The 17,837-nt window shown below is 46.4% G+C and overlaps 2 protein-coding genes across 4 annotated transcripts in view; both read left to right on the top strand.

The window, feature by feature from the left end:
• The window catches only part of Dennd2c (DENN domain containing 2C), a 55,420-nt gene extending 48,132 nt beyond the window's left edge, over window positions 1-7,288 (top strand). For both annotated transcript variants that reach the window (XM_070006398.1, XM_070006397.1), the window contains 4 exons: window positions 1,149-1,254; window positions 1,516-1,752; window positions 3,415-3,501; window positions 5,293-7,288. In XM_070006398.1, the coding sequence (XP_069862499.1) occupies window positions 1,149-1,254; window positions 1,516-1,752; window positions 3,415-3,501; window positions 5,293-5,324 (462 nt within the window). In that variant the 3' untranslated portion in view covers window positions 5,325-7,288. The remainder of the gene's footprint in view (window positions 1-1,148; window positions 1,255-1,515; window positions 1,753-3,414; window positions 3,502-5,292) is intronic.
• Window positions 7,289-7,783: 495 nt separating this feature from the next.
• Bcas2 (BCAS2 pre-mRNA processing factor) lies at window positions 7,784-17,498 on the top strand. Of its 2 annotated transcripts, XM_070006399.1 has the most exons (7): window positions 7,786-7,918; window positions 8,098-8,190; window positions 9,309-9,379; window positions 11,601-11,762; window positions 13,620-13,670; window positions 15,419-15,499; window positions 16,895-17,498. In XM_070006399.1, the coding sequence occupies exons 1-7, from the start codon at window positions 7,826-7,828 to the stop codon at window positions 17,019-17,021; spliced, it is 678 nt and encodes a 225-aa protein (XP_069862500.1). In that variant the 5' UTR covers window positions 7,786-7,825; the 3' UTR covers window positions 17,022-17,498. The 2 variants fall into 2 exon arrangements, with proteins under 2 accessions (XP_069862501.1, XP_069862500.1); XM_070006400.1 differs by lacking the exon at window positions 15,419-15,499 and having other exon boundaries at window positions 7,784-7,918.
• The last annotated feature ends 339 nt before the right edge of the window (window positions 17,499-17,837 follow it).

The raw sequence follows: 17,837 nt of genomic DNA, 5'->3' as shown, positions 1-17,837 counted from the left end.
GGGGCTTAAACTCTGGGCCTGAGCACTGTCCCTCAGCTCTTCAGCTCAAGGCTAGCGCTCTACCACTTGAGCTACTGCGCCACTTCTGGTTTTCTGGTGGTTTACTGGAGATAAAAGTTTCAGGGACTTTCTCTGCCTGGTGTGGCTTTGAACCTCGATCCTCATATCTCAGCCTCCTGAGTAGCTAGGATTAGAGGCGTGAGGCACGGGCACCTGGCTAGAGCTCCAGTATTGAGTGGAAAAGCCAGGCAAAAGAGCCAGGCCCTGAGTTCAAGCCCCTGTACTGGCATGCATGCATGCGTGCACAAGCATGCATTCGCGCGCGTGCGCGCACACACACACACACACACACACAGAAAGGGAAAGGAAAAGAATAGAAAAGTGTTTACCAAGCACTGATTTGTAGATATGCTCTTAGGCAGTCAGAATGTAAACATGTGTAGTCACAGTTTGATCCTCTGGTCTTACCTACTGAAGGGAGCCATATACATACATAAAGGTTTACAAATTGTGAAATAGAAAATTGAACAAGGTATAGTAGAGGCAAAACAGAAGTGGCCATTTTTTTGTGTCAAAGTTAAAAAACTGAATATAGTTTAGTAAGCACAAGATGAAACAACATAAAATGAACAACGTAGTTTCCCAGGAAATTGGCTTTTCAAAAACAGCTCATCAGGGGCTGGGAATGTGGCTTAGTGGTAGAGTGCTTCCCCAGCACACTGCAAGCCCTGGGTTTGATTCCACAGTACCTCAGAAACAGACCACAGTGCCTGGGCGCTGTCCTTTAGCTCCTTTTGCTTAAGGCTAGCACTCTACCATTTAGACCACAGCGCCACTTCTGGCTTTTTCTGTGTATGTGGACTGAGGAATTGGAACTCTACCATTCTAGGTGCATCCCATTTAAAAACCTGCTGTGGGGCTGGGAATGTGGCTCAGTGGTAGAGTACTTGCCCAGCATGCATTAAGCCCTGGATTCAATTCCTCAGTACCACATACACAAAAAAGCTGGAAGTGGTGCTGTGGCTCAAGTGGTAAAGTGCTCACTTTGAGCAAAAGAAGCTCAGGAACAGTGCCCAGGCCCTGAGTTCACAAGCGCCAGGACTGGGGAAAAAAATTCAGAATCTCAACCTCAGTTTTCCTCTCTCAAGGTGTCGGATGAGGGTGAAATTCTGCCACCTAAACTTCAAGCTGCCTTGCTGCAGGTTTTGGAAGAACGAAATGAAATCTTGGTTCAGGAGCGGCATCTTTCACAAGGTACGAGCCTGGTTCTCACTTGTGCCCTTGAAAGTGCAGCTACAGTAAAATTGTAGCTGTGCAGGCCGGGTGGCTAGAGGAGGAAACAAGGTCAGCACGTTTGCCATTTGTTTTCTGCTGGCCCTAAACCATGCAGAGGTGATGGCTGTGCTTCTTACCTTTCCTCTTAGCCCTAGCCCTCTAGCCTGTGACGGTTTCATACACAGAACTTAAATGTTCCTCCTCCCCTCCCTTTCCTGTCACCCTCTCCTTGTGAAATAGATGTGACCCTCAGTTCTCTGGTGTCGGAAGCCTTTGTCAGGTTTTTTGTGGAGCTTGTGGGACACTACTCTTTGAGCATGACAGTCACTGAGCGTGGGGAGCGCGTGTTCCTGAGGGAGCCCTTTCGCAAGTCCCACACCTCCCGGAGTGCCCGCCACTTCCTCGACCTTTTCATGGAGACTCAGATGTTTGCGGGTTTCATCCAGGACCGAGAACTGCGGAAAAGTGGCGTCAAAGGTCAGTTTCCATCAGCAAGTACTCTTTTTCTTATGCCTTCTTGGGAGGTTTGAAGATAAACAGCATACAAAAATAAAAACATGCCAGGCACCAGTGGCTCATGCCTGTCATCTTAGCTACTCAGGAGGCTGAGATCTGAGGATCTTGGTTCAAAGCCAGCCCGGGCAGGAAAGTCAGTGAGACTCTTATCTCCAATGAACCACCAGAAAACCAGAAGTGGTGCTGGTTCAAGAGGTAGAGTGATAGCCTTGAGTTGAAGGGCGCAGGGACAGTGCCCAAGCCCAGAGTTCAAGCCCTATGACCAACAAAAAATAAATAAAACAAAACCATGTAAAGCTACCATGTCAAGTTAAATTTGTTTTTTTTTTTTGTTCTTTTTTGTCAGTTGTGGGGGCTGAACTCTGGGACTGGGCGCTGTCTCTTGTCCCTTAGTTCTTTAGCTCAAGGTGAGCGCTCTACCATTTGAACCACAGCACCACTTCCAGGTATTTCTGTTTATGTGGTGCTGAGGAATTGAACCCAAGGTTTCATGCATGCAAGGCAAGCACTCTACCACTGAGCCACCTTCCCAGCCCCAGTGTATTATTTCTATGGCTAAAACAATATCAAGGGCTGGGAAGTTGACTCAGTGGTAGAGTGCTTGCCTTGCATGCATGAAACCTTGGGTTCAATTCCTCAGCACCACATAAACAGAAAAACCTGGAAGTGGTGCTGTGGCTCAAGTGGTAGAGCGTTAGCCTTGAGAAAAAAAGCTCAGGGACAGTGCGGAGGCCCAGAGTTCAAACCCCAGGACTGGCAAAAAAAAAAAAGGGGGCGGGTAGCTGGGAAGGTGGCTCAGTGATAGAGTGTTTGCCTTGCATGCATGAGGTCCTCGTTCAGTTCCTCAGCATCACATACACAGAAAAAGCTAGAAGTGGTGCTGTGGCTCAAGAGAGTGCCAGCCTTGAGCTGAAGAGCTGAGGGACAGTGCCCAGGCCCAGAGTTCAGGCCCCACAACTAACCAAAAAAAAAAAAAAAAGGTGGGGGGTGTGGGGGGAGAATGAAATAATACACTTGGCTGGGTGTCAGTGGCTCATGCCTATAATCTTGCTCAAGAGATCTGAAGGTCTAAGTTCAAAGCCAGCCCAGGCAGGAAAAAAAATCTGTGAGATTCTTTTTTTTTTTGTCGGTCGTGGGGCTTGAACTCTGGGCCTGGGCACTGTCCCTCAGCTCTTCAGCTCAAGGCAAGTGCTCTACCACTTGAGCTACAGCGCCACTTCCGGTTTTCTGGTGGTTTATTGGAGATAGGAGTCTCACAGTCTCTCCTGCCCGGGCTGGCTTTGAACCGCGATCCTCAGATCTCAGCCTCCTGAGTAGCTAGGTGTGAGATTCTTATCTCCAGTTAACCAGTAGAAAGCCAGAAGTGGCACTGTGGCTCAAGTTGTAGAGCTCTAGCCTTGAGCCAAAAAGTTAAAGGACAATGTCCAGTCCTTGAGTGTTCAAACCCTAGGATCAGCACCCAAAAGAAAAAACATGTAGCTCAGTGGTGGAGTACTTGCCTAATATGTTCAAGGCTCTAGATTCACGGAAAAAGAAGAAAATAACACCTAGATTTTATTTAATTAATTTCCAGTCACATGGTTGAATGTTGGACAGTTTAACCAATGTAAGTTTTCTTCGCAGGCTTATTTGAGGTCCGGGCTCTGCAGTATTTACAAACAATCCCTGAGTCTGAACCCAGTGGAGTGAACAGAATTTTGCGGAGTCTTGGTAAGTTGTTGTTTTCCTGTTATATAAAGTGCCAGTGGCTCATGGCTATATCCTAGCTACTCAGATCTGAGGATCATGGTTTGAAGCCAGCTCAGGCAGGAAAGTTCATGAGACTCTTATCTCCAATAAACTACTCAGAAAAAGCCAGAAACAATGCTGTGGCTCAAGTAGTAGAGTGCTAGCCTTGAGAACAAAGAGGCTCAGGGATAGTGCCCAGGTTCTAAGTCCAAGCCCCAGGACCAGCAAAAAAATAAAATAGCCAGGTGCAGGTGGCTCACACCTGTAGTCCTAGCTACTCAGGTGGCTTGAGATCTGAGGATTGTGGTTCAAAGCCAGCCCTGACAGGAAAGTCCATGGGATGCTTGTCTCCAATTAACCACCAGAAAACCGGAAGTGCACTGTGGTTTAAGTGGGAGAGTGCTTGCCTTGAGCTTAAGAGCTGAGAGACAGTGCCCAGGCCCAGAGTTCAAGCCCTATGACGGACCAAAAAAAAAAAAAAAAAAAAAGGCTGAAAACAAGCTTGCAGGGCTTTCCAGCCAGCTCAGCAGTATAATGGTGGGTGGACCGTGTAACCACAATGACCAGAACTGCAACCCAAGATCCCAAGTGGTTTGGAGAAAATCTCTTTTCTGAGGTCAGGTTCCCCATCAGAATGGCCTGTGAACTGTTTCCATCAGGAGCTCCCTTTATCCCTTCATAGTATATCTTCTCATATCATGATGAAACCCTTATCAAAACTGTGATTCTTTTTCCATACAAATAAACTTTGCATACAATTTCAGGGTTTTATGGAACCCCCATCCCTGGAATCCTATCTGTGGACCCAAACTTAAAATATATGGGTTCACTGGGCACTGGTGGCTCGCTCACATCTGTGATCCTAGCTACTCAGAAAGCTGAGATCTGAGGATCATGGTTCAAAGCCAGTCCAGGCAGAAGATTCTATGAAACTTTTATCTCTAACTACCAAAAAGCTGGAAGAGGAGGTGTGGCTCAAGTGGGAGAATGCTAGCCTTGAGCAAAAAACTCAGAGATAGTGCCCAGACCCTGAGTTCAAGCCCCAGGATGGGGAGAAAAACAAAAAAAAAAACACCAAGTGGATTAGAGAGACTGAAGACAAAGAAGATATTCTTGGAAGACTCTTTTAATTTTATACTTCATAGAGAAACAGTTTTTTTTAAATGATTTTTTCATTTGTAGTTAATTGTCCAGTATGATTCTGAAAAGCAGAGTATGGCTTCCATACCACAGTTATGGGCTTCTACTCTGCATGCGCATGCTGGTCTTTAACATGTCTCTAATTGGGTCCTCTCCTTAATTAGCTGAGACCATGGGGAAATTATAGCTTGGGTTATTATTTCATCTTCATATCATGGGATTAGGTTAAATTTTTGGTTTTCAGCTCTGACTGCAGAAACTAATGTCTGGGGAGCTTAAAAAAGTTTCCCCTGAACTCCAGGAAACCTCTGGGGAGTAAGCCCAGTCTTTTTTTAAATTAGAATATATCACTTGGACAAAGCACTGGTATTATATTCTCATGGATATATAATGTAGTTTGATTGTGTGCGCCCTATTACCCTTGTTTGTCCCCCAGACCGCATCTCCTGAAGTCCCATTTCCCAACAGTGCCCCCAGACACAGACCAAGGCATTACCACCAGGATCTTTGGTTTAGATGGCCGCTCTCACTTGAAATGGTGCCTTACTCTTAGGCTGTTCTGACTAGATTGTTGATATTGTGCCTTAAATCATTACAAGAAATGAAAAAAAAATGTTTATTCTTTTCTTTCAGGTAGTAAAATGAAATTTCTGCAGAAGAAATGAAGTTTTTGCCTCTATCCTAAATAGAGCTGAAAGTCCCAAGGATAATATTTTTCCTAGAGTCAGGATGTTTTGGAGTTTGCTACAAAATCCTGCAATGTTAAGAAGCCAAGAAGCAGGTCAGGCTCCGTGACTCCCCTGTTGCTGCCGGAGACTTGTTGGAAGTAGTGTGGAACCGATGCTTCCTTCCTCTGCCTCCAATTTCCCTTCACAATGGCCTTTTCTCTTTGATTCTTGGGCTCATCTGTGTATTTTATGCTTATGTCTATGAGGACAGTTGTCTTCTAGGAAGGAAAGACTTGGTGCTGCATTTACAAAACCATTCAAAGATGACTGATGAGAGAATGGATGCATTTTAGGTACTAGAACTGGGAGGATGTCGGCCTTACACACATAGCCCTCATCACTGAATCATGGCAGCTATAAACTCATGGGCCATTGGAACTCACAGACTCTGATATAAGTCCTTGTTTTGTTTGATGTCCTGTCTAGGGGGCTCTTACTTAAGTGGAGCCTTACTTCTTGGCACTGTTAGCCAATGCTTTATAAAAGTAGACATCTTGGAAGTGGTATGTGGCTCACGTGATCGAGCACCAGTCTTGAGTGAAAAAGCTAAGTAAGAGTGCAAGGCCATGATTTCAAGTCCCAGTACTGGCATACACTCAACACAAACGTAGACATCTTGTGACTCTTCCTCCACAATGTGTATGGTACTTGAGTAATTGGTCCTTCATAGGTCATTAAACTGTTCTTGACAGAATTACAGTTAGCATGAAAATGTCCTTTTGGAGACATGTATATTTGTGTGTGTGTGTGTTGCTACCATCCAGTATTTGTGTCTATGTTATATTTCAAGCCTTACATCAACTTGTGCCTCCACTTTACCAACAGAAGGAACTGGAATTTAGAGGCTAATTTGGCCAGTTATATACAGTTCATATAGAACTGAAGCCAGGACTCTTGGCTTATGAACATCAAGCTGTTTAGTCTTATGGATGGGAATTTGAGCTCTGTTGGATTACAGCTAATTAAAAGTTTTCCATTAAGTATAATGCAACCACCTTGAGGCTGTGAGGATAAACGGTGTGGTGCCTACCTGAGGCCTTTTTTTCTTTCTGTGCTGGGCCTCTTACACATCTCCATCTAGTGAAAATTGTTGGAACTTGTGCTGTACATTTGACTCTGAATATGTGTGCTAAACATATGCCACTTCCTCTCCCAGCTCTCTAATACCTAAAGTGATAGTACTGATTGGTAAGAGAAATTGATCATAGACAGTGTAGTTTCCTTCAATAAACGTAGCAAATGTCAGTTGTGATCTTCAGCTTTGGCTTCAACTCACAAAAAAATGTTCAAACGTACAAAACCTTGTAAACTGTACTATAATACAACAAATTGACAGGTGGTATGGAATCTGAAGCAGAAACCATTCAAGACTGGTGCTGTCTAGCCTAGTTCCTAGGGAATTGAACTGAGCCTGTGTGTTTAAAAATGTTAAGCAGTTTAATTCCCCTGGGGAACAATGGGGCTCGGCTCCCTTTGCGCAGGGACTACTTCGGTGCTGTGGGCCGGGCCGAGCTAGGCCTCTCCTCAGGCCCGCTCTCCTCGGCTTTGGTAAGGCCTTGTGAGTTCCGGTTGTTTGCTTATGGACCTCCTAGTGAATGAAACCGGAAGTGCTAGCCACGTCCGGGAGCGTGGGGCTCGGTGCTTCCGGGCATGCAAGTCTTCTACCTAGTTACATCTCCCGACGCCACGTGCTCCCGGTGATGAGGACCTGTTCCGGCCGGGACCGCTGTAGGCTCCCCGGCGGTCGCGTACTCCCGTCTGCGCTGACTTCTCGTTACGGACGCCACGCGGCCGCATGCGCGGAGGCCGTGGACACGGACACGGGAGAAGCTGGCCCACACGTTCCCACAAGGCCACCGGGCGGCCTTCAGCCGCGGGAAAACCCAACACCCTGAGCTGCCCACGCTGAAGGACACGCGGCGGCACCTGGGGCCCGTGCGGGCCGCAGGGAGGAGCCGAGGGGTCGCCGGTGGTGCGCACGCGTGGGACGCCCCGGAACGACCCTCGGCTCCCAGAAGGTAAGTGAGGCAACCTCGGTGGGCGGCGGGGCGCCCCGACACACCGACGGCTTCAAGCGCGTGTGCAGCCGGGAATCCCAGGCGCAGCCGCGTGGCGGGAGCGGGAGCCACTCCATCTTCCGGCCACGCCCGTAGCCGGCTTTCCTCCCGGAGCCCACTGGGAGAAAGAAAGGACGAACCTATCCGCTGCGCCGCCCTGCGAGGCCTGGGGCCGGAAGTGGCGAGGCCGGGCGTGCCCCTGGGTGTGACCTCACATCCGCCCCAAACAAACGTGCCCGACATTCCTGAGCCGCTGGGCCGGCGAGCCCGCGGAACTAGCGAGTGCGCCTGTGCCTGGCGGTCACGTGGGCGGCGTGTCAGTGCTCGGCGCCGGAATAGCGGGGCGTGGCTCTGGGAAGACCGCGCTCCCACCGCTCGGTGATGGCGGGCACGGGGCTGGTGGCCGGGGAGGTGGTGGTGGATGCGCTGCCGTACTTCGACCAAGGCTACGAAGCGCCCGGCGTGCGGGAAGCGGTGAGTGCGGGCGGCCGGCGGCGCTCACGTGCCGCAGGGGCTTCGCGCGCCGTCTCCCCGGCCCAGCCCGGCTCCGGTCTCGGCCCTCGCGCGCGGCCTCCCCGGTCCCGTCCCGTAGCTCACGCGCGCGACCTCTCCGGCCCGCCCCGCCGCTCACGTGCGCCTGTTTTCGTCCGTAGGCCGCGGCACTGGTGGAGGAGGAGACGCGCAGGTACCGGCCCACCAAGAACTACCTGAGCTACCTCGCTGCCCCAGACTACTCCGCCTTTGAGGTGAGGGACTGCCGGAGTCTGACTCAGATGGGGAAGTGGCTGCGGTCTAGTGGAGACTGGGGACGGGAGTCCGAAACCCCCGTATCCCTGATGGTCAAGAATCAGCTGGAGGACCACAGCCCTCTCCCGGCGCTTGGTGTCTGAGACCCGGAGGAACTCTAGGGATTCCAAACACCTAGACGTGTTGTATTATACATGGGGGGTGGGTTGGGGTGGTATCAGAATCTTGTAAATTCTCTAAGGACAGGCCATTTTAAATATATAACCTAAGCCGAGTACTGATGGCACACGCCTGTCATCCTAGCTACTCACAAGGCTAAGATCTGAGGATCACGGTTCAAAGCCAGCCCAGGCAGCAAAGTCCAGGAGACTCTTACCTCCAATAAACCACCAGAAAACCGAAAGTGGCGCTGTAGTTCAAGTGGTAGAGCGTTTGTCTTGAGCTGAAGAGCTGAGGGACAGCGCCCAGACCTGGATATGGAGGAATTCTATAGCTAAAATGACACACATGTACCCCCATGCCCATCTTTTTTTCTGTTGAGATGAAGTTTAATGAAGAAAGTGTCCCAATTGTTGAAGAAGACAGACAGACTGTTTGTGGATGGCAGGAGGAGGGTAGATGCTCTTTCCTCAGTGGTTTTGGATTTCATCAGAGTTGATCTGGCCAAAGACCCACACATTTGAGGAGAAATAGCTCATAACTCAAATTTTTGGGACTTGCATGCATGTATCAAGATATATCAGGGAGTATGATAGGAGGAGTGAGATTGTTTGGACCAGCTTGATTTGTGGGTTGGGGGTTAACTGAAACTCCCTGTATAACAAAAGTTTTTCTGAATGAAATTGCACATGTGTGTGCATATATACATATATATTTATATATACACACACACATGGATTAGGGATGTAGCTTAGTAGTAGAGCATGTTCTTAGGCATGTACAAGGCCCTACATTCAAGTCCTACCATTCTAAAATATAAAGGAAGGAAGGCACTGGGGGAAGGAAATGATCCATTATAGTGTGTATTTTAAAGAATACATAAGTAAATTGACTTGTTTGGTAATTACTACTTTTAGTTTGTCAATATCATCTTGGCAATAATTTTCTCTGTTATCAGACTGACATAATGAGAAATGAATTTGAAAGACTGTCCGCACGGCAACCGATTGAATTGCTCAGTATGAAACGGTAAGAGAACTAAAATCTAAGTTATCACATTTCTAACTCGGTGAGCTGAGATTGGTGAAGGTTCTACTTGCTGGTTATGTGGCTGTGTGGAGACAGCAGAGTGGGGTCTGAGTGCAAGTGGCTATTTTGTTCCCTCCCACTTTTTTTGGGGGGGGGTCCGGTCGTGGGGCCTGAACTCTGGGCCTGGGCGCTGTCCCTCAGCTCTTCAGCTCAAGGCTAGCCCTCTATCTACCACTTAAGCCACAGTGCCACTTCTGGCTTTTTTCTTTTTGCTTATATGGTGCTGAGGAATCGAACCCAGGGACTCATGCATGCAAGGCTCTACCACTGAACCACCTTCCCAGCCCCCTGTATAGTGCTTTTTACTTTAATCAGTAACTTTTTTGTGGGGCAGGCAGTATTGGGATTTGAAGTATTGGGATTTGAACTCAAGTTGCTGCACTTGTTAGGTGGGCGCTGTCTTGAGTCATACTTCCAGCTCATTCTGCACTGGTTGTCTTGAGATGATGTCTCTGTACTAGGCCCGCACCTGGACCACAGTCCTCTTCTTTCTCTCCTGCAGTAGCTGGGGTGACAGGTGTGCATCGCCATGCTCTTCCATTGAGATGGAGCTGAACAGACTTCCCTTTTCTGCAAGGCCAGCCGGGAACAAAAGTTCCCCAATCTCAGCCTTCCATATAGTGACAATAAGTACACCACTGTGCCCTGCTCTCTCTCAAACTTTTTGCCTAGGACAACCTGGACTTTTGATCATCATGATCTCAATCCCCTTAGAAGAAAGAATTACAGGCCTGACCTCTGGCACTGGTTTTCTATAACTTCTTTTTTTTTTTGGTTGGTCGTGGGGCTTGAACTCTGGGCCTGGGCGCTGTCCCTCAGCTCTTCAGCTCAAGGCGAGCGCTCTACCACTTGAGCTACAGCGCCACTTCCGGTTTTCTGGTGGTTTATTGGAGATAGGAGTCTCACGGTCTCTCCTGCCCGGGCTGGCTTTGAACCGCGATCCTCAGATCTCAGCCTCCTGAGTAGCTAGGATTACAGGCGTGAGCCACCAGCGCCCGGCTTGGATTTCTATAACTTCTTACACACACACACACACACACACACACACACACACACACACACACACACACACACACTGGATTTCTATAACTTCTTACACACACACACACACACACACACACACACACACACACACACACACACACACACACACACACACACACACACACACACACACACACACACACACACACACACACACACACACACACACACACACTGGATTTCTATAACTTCTTAACACGCACACGCACACACCTGCCAAGTCTTGAACTTGGGGCCTAGCACTTGATGGGCCTGCTTGCCAAATAGCACTCTGCCACTTGAGCCACAGTGTCACTTTCAGTTTATGTGGTACTGAGGGATGGAACCCAGGGCCTCATTTATGCTAGGTAAGGACTCTACTGCTGACACATTCCCAGCCTCCCAAATTTTTCTTTTCTTTTCTTTTCTTTTTTTTTTTTTTGGGTCCAGTCTTGGGTCTGAACTCTGGGCCTGGGTGCTGTCCCTCAGCTCTTCAGCTCAAGGCTAGCGCTCTACCACTTGAGCCATAGCGCCACTTCCGGCTTTTTTTTTCTTTTTGCTTATGTGGTGCTGAGGAATCGAACCCAGGGCCTCATGCACCTTCCCAGCCCCCAGCTTTTTCTTAAGATGATTCAGGATGGATCGGGTGACAGTTGCAGAGGGGAACACTGCAACAGGCTGTGGCACTGGGGACGATATTTGAATCCACTTCCTGGAACATTATTGAATAGCTAGTAAGAAAGTCCTTTTGTAGATATCAGGCGCCTTACTTCACTGTGTTACCGTATGCAGTGAAGTTAAGCCTTACTTGTAAATAGATTTTTAGGAAAAAGTGGTTTCTTTTTTTTGGGGGGGGGGTCTGGTCATGGAGCCTGAACTCTGGGCCTGGGCACTGTCCCTCAGCTCTTCAGCTCAAGGCTAGCGCTCTACCACTTGAGCCACAGCGCCGCTTCCGGCTTTTTTCTTTTTGCTTATGTGGTGCTGAGGAATCGAACCCAGGGCCTCATGCATGCAAGTCAAGAGCTCTACCACTGAGCCACCTTCCCAGCCCAAGAGATTTCTTTTTATTGAAAGGTCTACATCTCCTCTGCTGAGAGGAGGATATGTATTCTTAGTGTGTTTTGTTATCTGATGGCAGATATGAGCTTCCAGCCCCTTCCTCGGGTCAGAAGAATGATGTCACCGCATGGCAGGAGTGTGTCAGCAATTCCATGGCCCAGTTAGAACACCAGGCCGTCCGCATTGAGAATCTGGAGCTCATGTCGCAGCATGGCTGTAATGCCTGGAAAGTATACAATGAGTAAGAAGCCTGTTTTGGCTCCATTTGCATCTGTTCCACCTTATGCATCCAGCTTTTGTTTTTTGGTTGTGGGGCTTGAACTCTGGGCCTGAGCCCTGTCTCTCAGTTCTTTAGCTCAAGGCTATTGCTCTACCACTTGAGCCATAGCACCACTACTGGTTTTCTGGTAGTTAATTGGAGATGGGAGTCTCATGGACTTCCCTGCCTGGTCTGGCTTTGAACTGTAATCCTCAAGGTCTTAGTCTCCTGAGTGGCTAGGATTATAGGCATGAGCCACCAGTGCCCGGCTCAGCTTTTGTTATCAGTCATGCTGCTCTTTTAGTCAGTGGAACTTCAGACATTGATACTTGTGTGTTTAACAAATGTGGGAGAAAGATAACAATTAGAACAGAAAAGTAAGGTGAGGGGTTTGACTCAGGTTCCTGGAACTGTACCCTGATAGGCTACTGCTTTGAACCCCACTTACAGTTCAAGAGTGCCTAGGGGCCTAACGTAGCTCCTAATTAGTGTGTACTAAACAAAGCTCAGAAGGAAAAACTGCAGAGCCCCTCCTTGCTCGGCCTCAGCTGGAAGTGGGAACTCACAGGTTCATGAACAACTACAAGTAGGAATGGGGTTACAGCTGACTCATAGGTCTGAGGATCAAGGAATAGCAGCGAAATAACACCCGAAGGGATTTTGCTGAGCTGAGCATGGTGGCTCACAACTTGTAATCCCAGCACTCAGAAAGTTGACATAACAGTTAAGTTACGTCCAGCTAGGTATGGATGGCTCACACCTGTAATCCTAGCTACTCGGAGAGTGAGATATGAGGATCACAGTCTGAAGCCAGGCAGGCAGGAAAGACTTATGAGACTCTTAGCTCCAACAAAACTATCAAAAAAGCCAGAAGTAGACTTTTGGGTCAAGTGGTAAAATGCCAGCCTTGAGCAGAAAAGAAGCTCCAAGGACAGTACACAGGCCCTGAGTTCAAGCCCAGTGACTGGCACACATTTTAAATTTTTTTTTTTAATGGATTTTGCTAGTTTGTGAAATTCAGTGGTTTTATTAGCTCTGGGGCTCCTTTGATCCTTACAATATGCTGAATATGTTAATCATATAGAGGAAAAGACCATTGAACCTCGTGATTGTAAAAGCTTTTTGTTAAACTATTCTTAAACATGACTATAAAATAACACAATGGGTATCATTCTCAGATCATCAGAATTTTGTTTTAAATTTTTATGACATGTACAAACAACTCATGATGCAGAAAAAAAGAATAAATGGGATCTGAGTGATTAGGAAATCTTAACAGAGGAGCTGAGAAATCTGTTTCAAACGCGAAAAAAGATGATTCTTGTCTTCTAGAACCATTAGCTAGTTGTGGAGACAACTATGCAGGAACCAGTTTCTGGCAGTATGAGTACAATTTTGCTTTGTTGGCTGATGTTTATAAACGACAGCAATTCAGACATGCCCTGAGCCGGTGGCTCACATGTCCTACTAGCTACCAGAAGGCTGAGATCTGAGGATCGTGGATCGTGGTTCAAAGCCATCCTAGGTAGGAAGTGTGTGTGTGTGTGTGTGTGTGCGCGCGCGCACACACACTAGTCTTAGGACTTTTGCTTGGCCTGGGCACTGTCCTTGAGCTTTTTCTACCACTTGAACCACACCTTTACTTTCAGCTGTTTTGGATTATTAGTTGGGAGATCAAAGTCTCACGGGCTTCACTGCCCAGGCTGGCTTTTGAGCCAAGAGCCTCAGATCTCAGCCTCCTGAGTAGCTAGGATCCCAGGCATGAACCACAGGCGCTCAGTAATGTTGCTTTTAAATTTCTGTTTATCCTTGTCTGACTTTGCTCTTCTTCCTCCTTAGAAATTTGGTTCATATGATTGAGCATGCACAGAAAGAGCTTCAGAAGTTAAGGTAAATTATTTTTCTGTTGTTTTTAATAAATTTAGAGTGGGGGAAAAGAACCTCAATAGTTACTGCTCTGTGAGAAGTGAGCTGGGGAAGCTCCAAATAATGTTTTTGACTACAAAAAGGAGCAGACTATGGGCAGTGTGGTACACGCCGGTAATGCCAGTATGCTAGAAGGTGGGGCAGAGATTGAGGCCAGGCTTGATTATAGTAGTGAGACTGTTTTATAAAGAACCCAGACAGCAACAACAAACAATAAGTGAAACCACGTTTCTGCAATATGAAGGGATTTGTACTTCCAACAAAATCTAGTCAGAGCCAGATGCTAGTGGCTCATGTAATCCTAGCTACTCGAGAGGCTGAGGTCTGAGGATCATGATTCAAAACTAGCCCACACAGGAAGTCTGTGATACTCTTACCTCCAGAAAGCTGGCAGTGGAGCTGTGGCTTAGTGGTAAAGCACTGTGTTGAGCTAAGAGAGCAGCAGGCCTGAGTCCACACCCCAGTATGGGTGCACACATAAAAACAGTGCAGTTGGCAGGGCGTCATGTGGAGTGTTCCTCAGACAGAATTGAATCATCATGTGGTTAACTACGCCTAGCCCTAACCAGAGATGCTGAACCTTCACAGCCAGGATTCTGCTCAAAGCAGACAGAACTCTTTCTTTGACATCCTTTTGGGTATGTGAGGCCTGGAGTCACTTGCTGGCAGGATTAGGTAGCCAGGCCAACCATCCTCTGATGTACTTCAAGTGTATCCAGTTGGAATGCAAGAAATTTCCTTCATTTTAGTAGTAGATTGGCACTTTATCTTTCTTTTTTTTTTTAATGTGGTACTTCATGTATGGTAGGCAAGCACTCTCACCATTAAGCCACATTCCCAGCCTAGATTAATTGGCCTTTTAAAAAAAGTTATTAGCACCTAGCAATTGTCCAGATGCATGGGACTTACTGTGGTATCTTTGATCCACTCTTTGTCCAGCCTTGGATTTGCTCCAGCTGAGTGGAGGAGAAATAGGCTGGAAGTCTGAAACATCTCCACTTACAAGTCTGCAAACTGAAAAGACACCCTGACGGGGGGTAGGGTGCAGGGTAACTCATAATCTGCTTCTGTAAGATCTCTGTATATGTGCATGGATAGGAAGGAAATCTGGAAGGACTGACTTTAACCAATTTTCTTTTGCTAATAACATACCATACACTGATGAGTTTCAAAGAAAAGGCCTATTTTGACTTAGTTCTGGAGTCCCAAGGTCGGAGACCACATCGGTTGATGACCTTGATTGGATGGTCCCTTAGCAGTGCCAGGGGTCCCGTGGCCAGAGGCCTTGTGCCCCCTTCTCTCACTATAAAGACCAGAAATCAGGTCTGGGCTGCACAAGATGACCTTAGGTAACCATTCTGAGGGCCACCTCTACCCACTGCACTTGGAACTCTTCATCCTTGGAACACCTCTCAAAGGCAGTTAGACTTGAACATGATTACTGTGTCCACAAAATCCAACAGCAGTTCAGGAACGGGTGAAGAGGGGTGGGAGGTGGGAGTGTTGACTCACAGTCTGCACATCTGGGGTGGTTTTACTTGTCACACTGAGCATGTTTTATGAAATTTGTAATTGAGAAATAAATTCCTGAATTAGTCTATTACTGTGTATATATGTTTTTCTAAAGAGACTGTCTTTTTTTGGTTATTACTTTTTCCATTGATTTTGGTCTTGTTAAAGTGCAGTAGGGTTGTGTAAATAACTCTTTACAGGAAACATATCCAAGATTTAAACTGGCAGCGAAAGAACATGCAGCTCACAGCTGGATCTAAGCTGAGAGAGATGGAGTCCAAGTGAGTGTCTAACTGCACTGCACTGTTTCTCAGCACATGCCAAGATGTGGTTCAGTAAGGTTCAAGCAGAATTCCAATGGAATGCTGCCATTTTCTGCCCTTCACTGTTTTTCATCTGTCCTTTTCTGAAGTGTGGGTGTAGAAACCAGCCAGAAGTTCTAAGAATGAAACCATTGCTAAGAGGAGCACTGTTTTAGACCAGTGTTTTTGGCTTTTAGTAGAACCTTCCTATATTCTGATCTTTTTGTTTTGGTCAGTTCTTGGAATTGAACCCTGGGCCTTGAATATGCTCAGCAGGCACCATACTAAACTATATCCTGTCCTATTTAAGAAATTTTTTTGGCAATTTGTTTCATTGAGATATAATTTTACCATAAGACCTAAATTAAAAGGATATAAACCTGTGGTGTTTGTTTTTTTTATATATATTAACAATATTGTACAGCTATCACTGCTAATTTCAGAACCTTTTTTTAAAATTAAAAAAAATTGGTCTTACAAAGGTGATGTACAGAGGGGTTACAGTTATATAAGTGAAGAGTACATTTCTTTTTGGACAGTATCATCCCTTCCCATGATCTTTCCCAGTTTTTCCCTCCCATCCCCATCCACTAGTTGTTCATTTTCAACAGTGTCTAGCGAGTTCCATTGCTGAATTTGGTCACCCTTTGTTTAAAATTTTTTTTTTTTCAGTCTTGTAACAGGAAATTCCATAACTTGAAACTTTTTTGCTTCACTTTTTCCCTTTCTATGTTTTGTTTTTGAGATGTTCTTCTGCGGATAGAATTTATGCAAATTCATAAAATCTGTGTGTGGGGTACATAATCCCAGCATGTGCGAGGCTAAAGCAGGAGAATCACAAATTCTAGGACAGTCTGGGCTCCTTAGTGACACATTGTCTTCAAACAAGATAAACACATCTGTAAATATAGTCATGAATTCTGGTGTCATTCCTCTTTCCTGTCTCCCCATCTTCATTTCCTTATCTCCATGTTGTGAGCCTGCCTGTCACGTCAGGAACCAAGGAGAAGGGAAGTGTCCATCATTTTTAGTAGATTACATCTGCCCAGTTTTCTGTTACTCCTGATTCACCTTCCATTACTTCCCTGTCACTTCTGTCTTACTGCTGCTGCCACTACTTTTAGTTAACTTCGAGGCAATTGTAGACTTACATGCGCATGTAAGAAGTAATAACCTGTGTGCCCTTCATCTCCTCCACTGTGCCTTGTGTGTGTGTGTGTGCCCTTCACCCATCTCCTCCACTATGCATCTTGCTTTTTAAGGGGAAAGGTAACAGTGCTGTGGCTCTTCAGTAAAACTGCATATGCATTTAAACTCTAGGAGAAATTTTACTTGGAGTAATTTTTCCTTTTTACAATGTTTTTCCTTTTCTAGTTGGGTATCTCTGGTCAGTAAGAATTATGAGATTGAACGGACTATTGTGCAACTGGAAAATGAAATCTATCAAATTAAGCAGCAGCATGGAGAGGCAAACAAAGAAAACATCCGGCAAGACTTCTGAAAAGGGCTGGGGTGTGGTCCAGGTGGTAGAGTATCTGCTTAGCAAGTGTAAGGCCCTGAGTTCAAACCCCAGCACTATCACACACACACACTTGTGAAAAGGCTGATTTGGTGGGTAGAAAGGAAAAGCAGTTGGGCTTTCACATGTTGTCAGGCCCTGCTCTTTTTCTGACCTATAGAAATGGAGGGCTGCGGCTCTTGGGGCACTGGATCAGACTGTTCACAGACCACAAATGTTTGTGCCCCTGCAGTGATTGTATTTCTTAGTGAAATAAAAATTTTCAACCTGGTAGCATTTTTATAGTTATAAAAATGTAGGCTTTCAAAATAAGGGACTAGAATAATTCTGTCATAGAATTAACTTTTAATGACTTGGACTGTGTTGTAGTCAGGGTCCTTAATTTATGGCTTCCAGAATATACAAGAAGCTGGCAACTTTTGATTTATGATTCTAATAAAGAAGTAATTCTGAACATTATTCATCACCAAGTATAATGGTTGATTTTGATTATCTCCATGACTGTTGAGACAACTACAAAACTGGTACTGAGAAGTGGGACTTTGCTGTGTCCATACTGCCAATCCAGGTTTGTAGAAAAGGCTAGAGGAGGAGCTTTATGGACACTTCTGGCTAGGGCATGACTGTCCTGCCAACAGTAAAGCTCTTGCTCACAGGGTTTTAGATGGAAATAAGGACTACTGGAACTCCTCTTCACTGTGGCAAGGAGTTTGCCTTTGGGTGGGGGGGTAAGGGTCTGTCATGGGCTTGAACTCAGGGTCTGGGTACCATCCCAGCGCTTTTGTGCTCAAGGCTAGA

The sequence above is a fragment of the Dipodomys merriami genome, unplaced genomic scaffold, assembly GCF_024711535.1.
Source record: "Dipodomys merriami isolate MVZ:Mamm:240054 unplaced genomic scaffold, mDipMer1.0.p SCAF_7, whole genome shotgun sequence".
Lineage (NCBI taxonomy): Eukaryota > Metazoa > Chordata > Mammalia > Rodentia > Heteromyidae > Dipodomys > Dipodomys merriami.
This window is presented reverse-complemented; position numbering and strand designations above follow the sequence as displayed.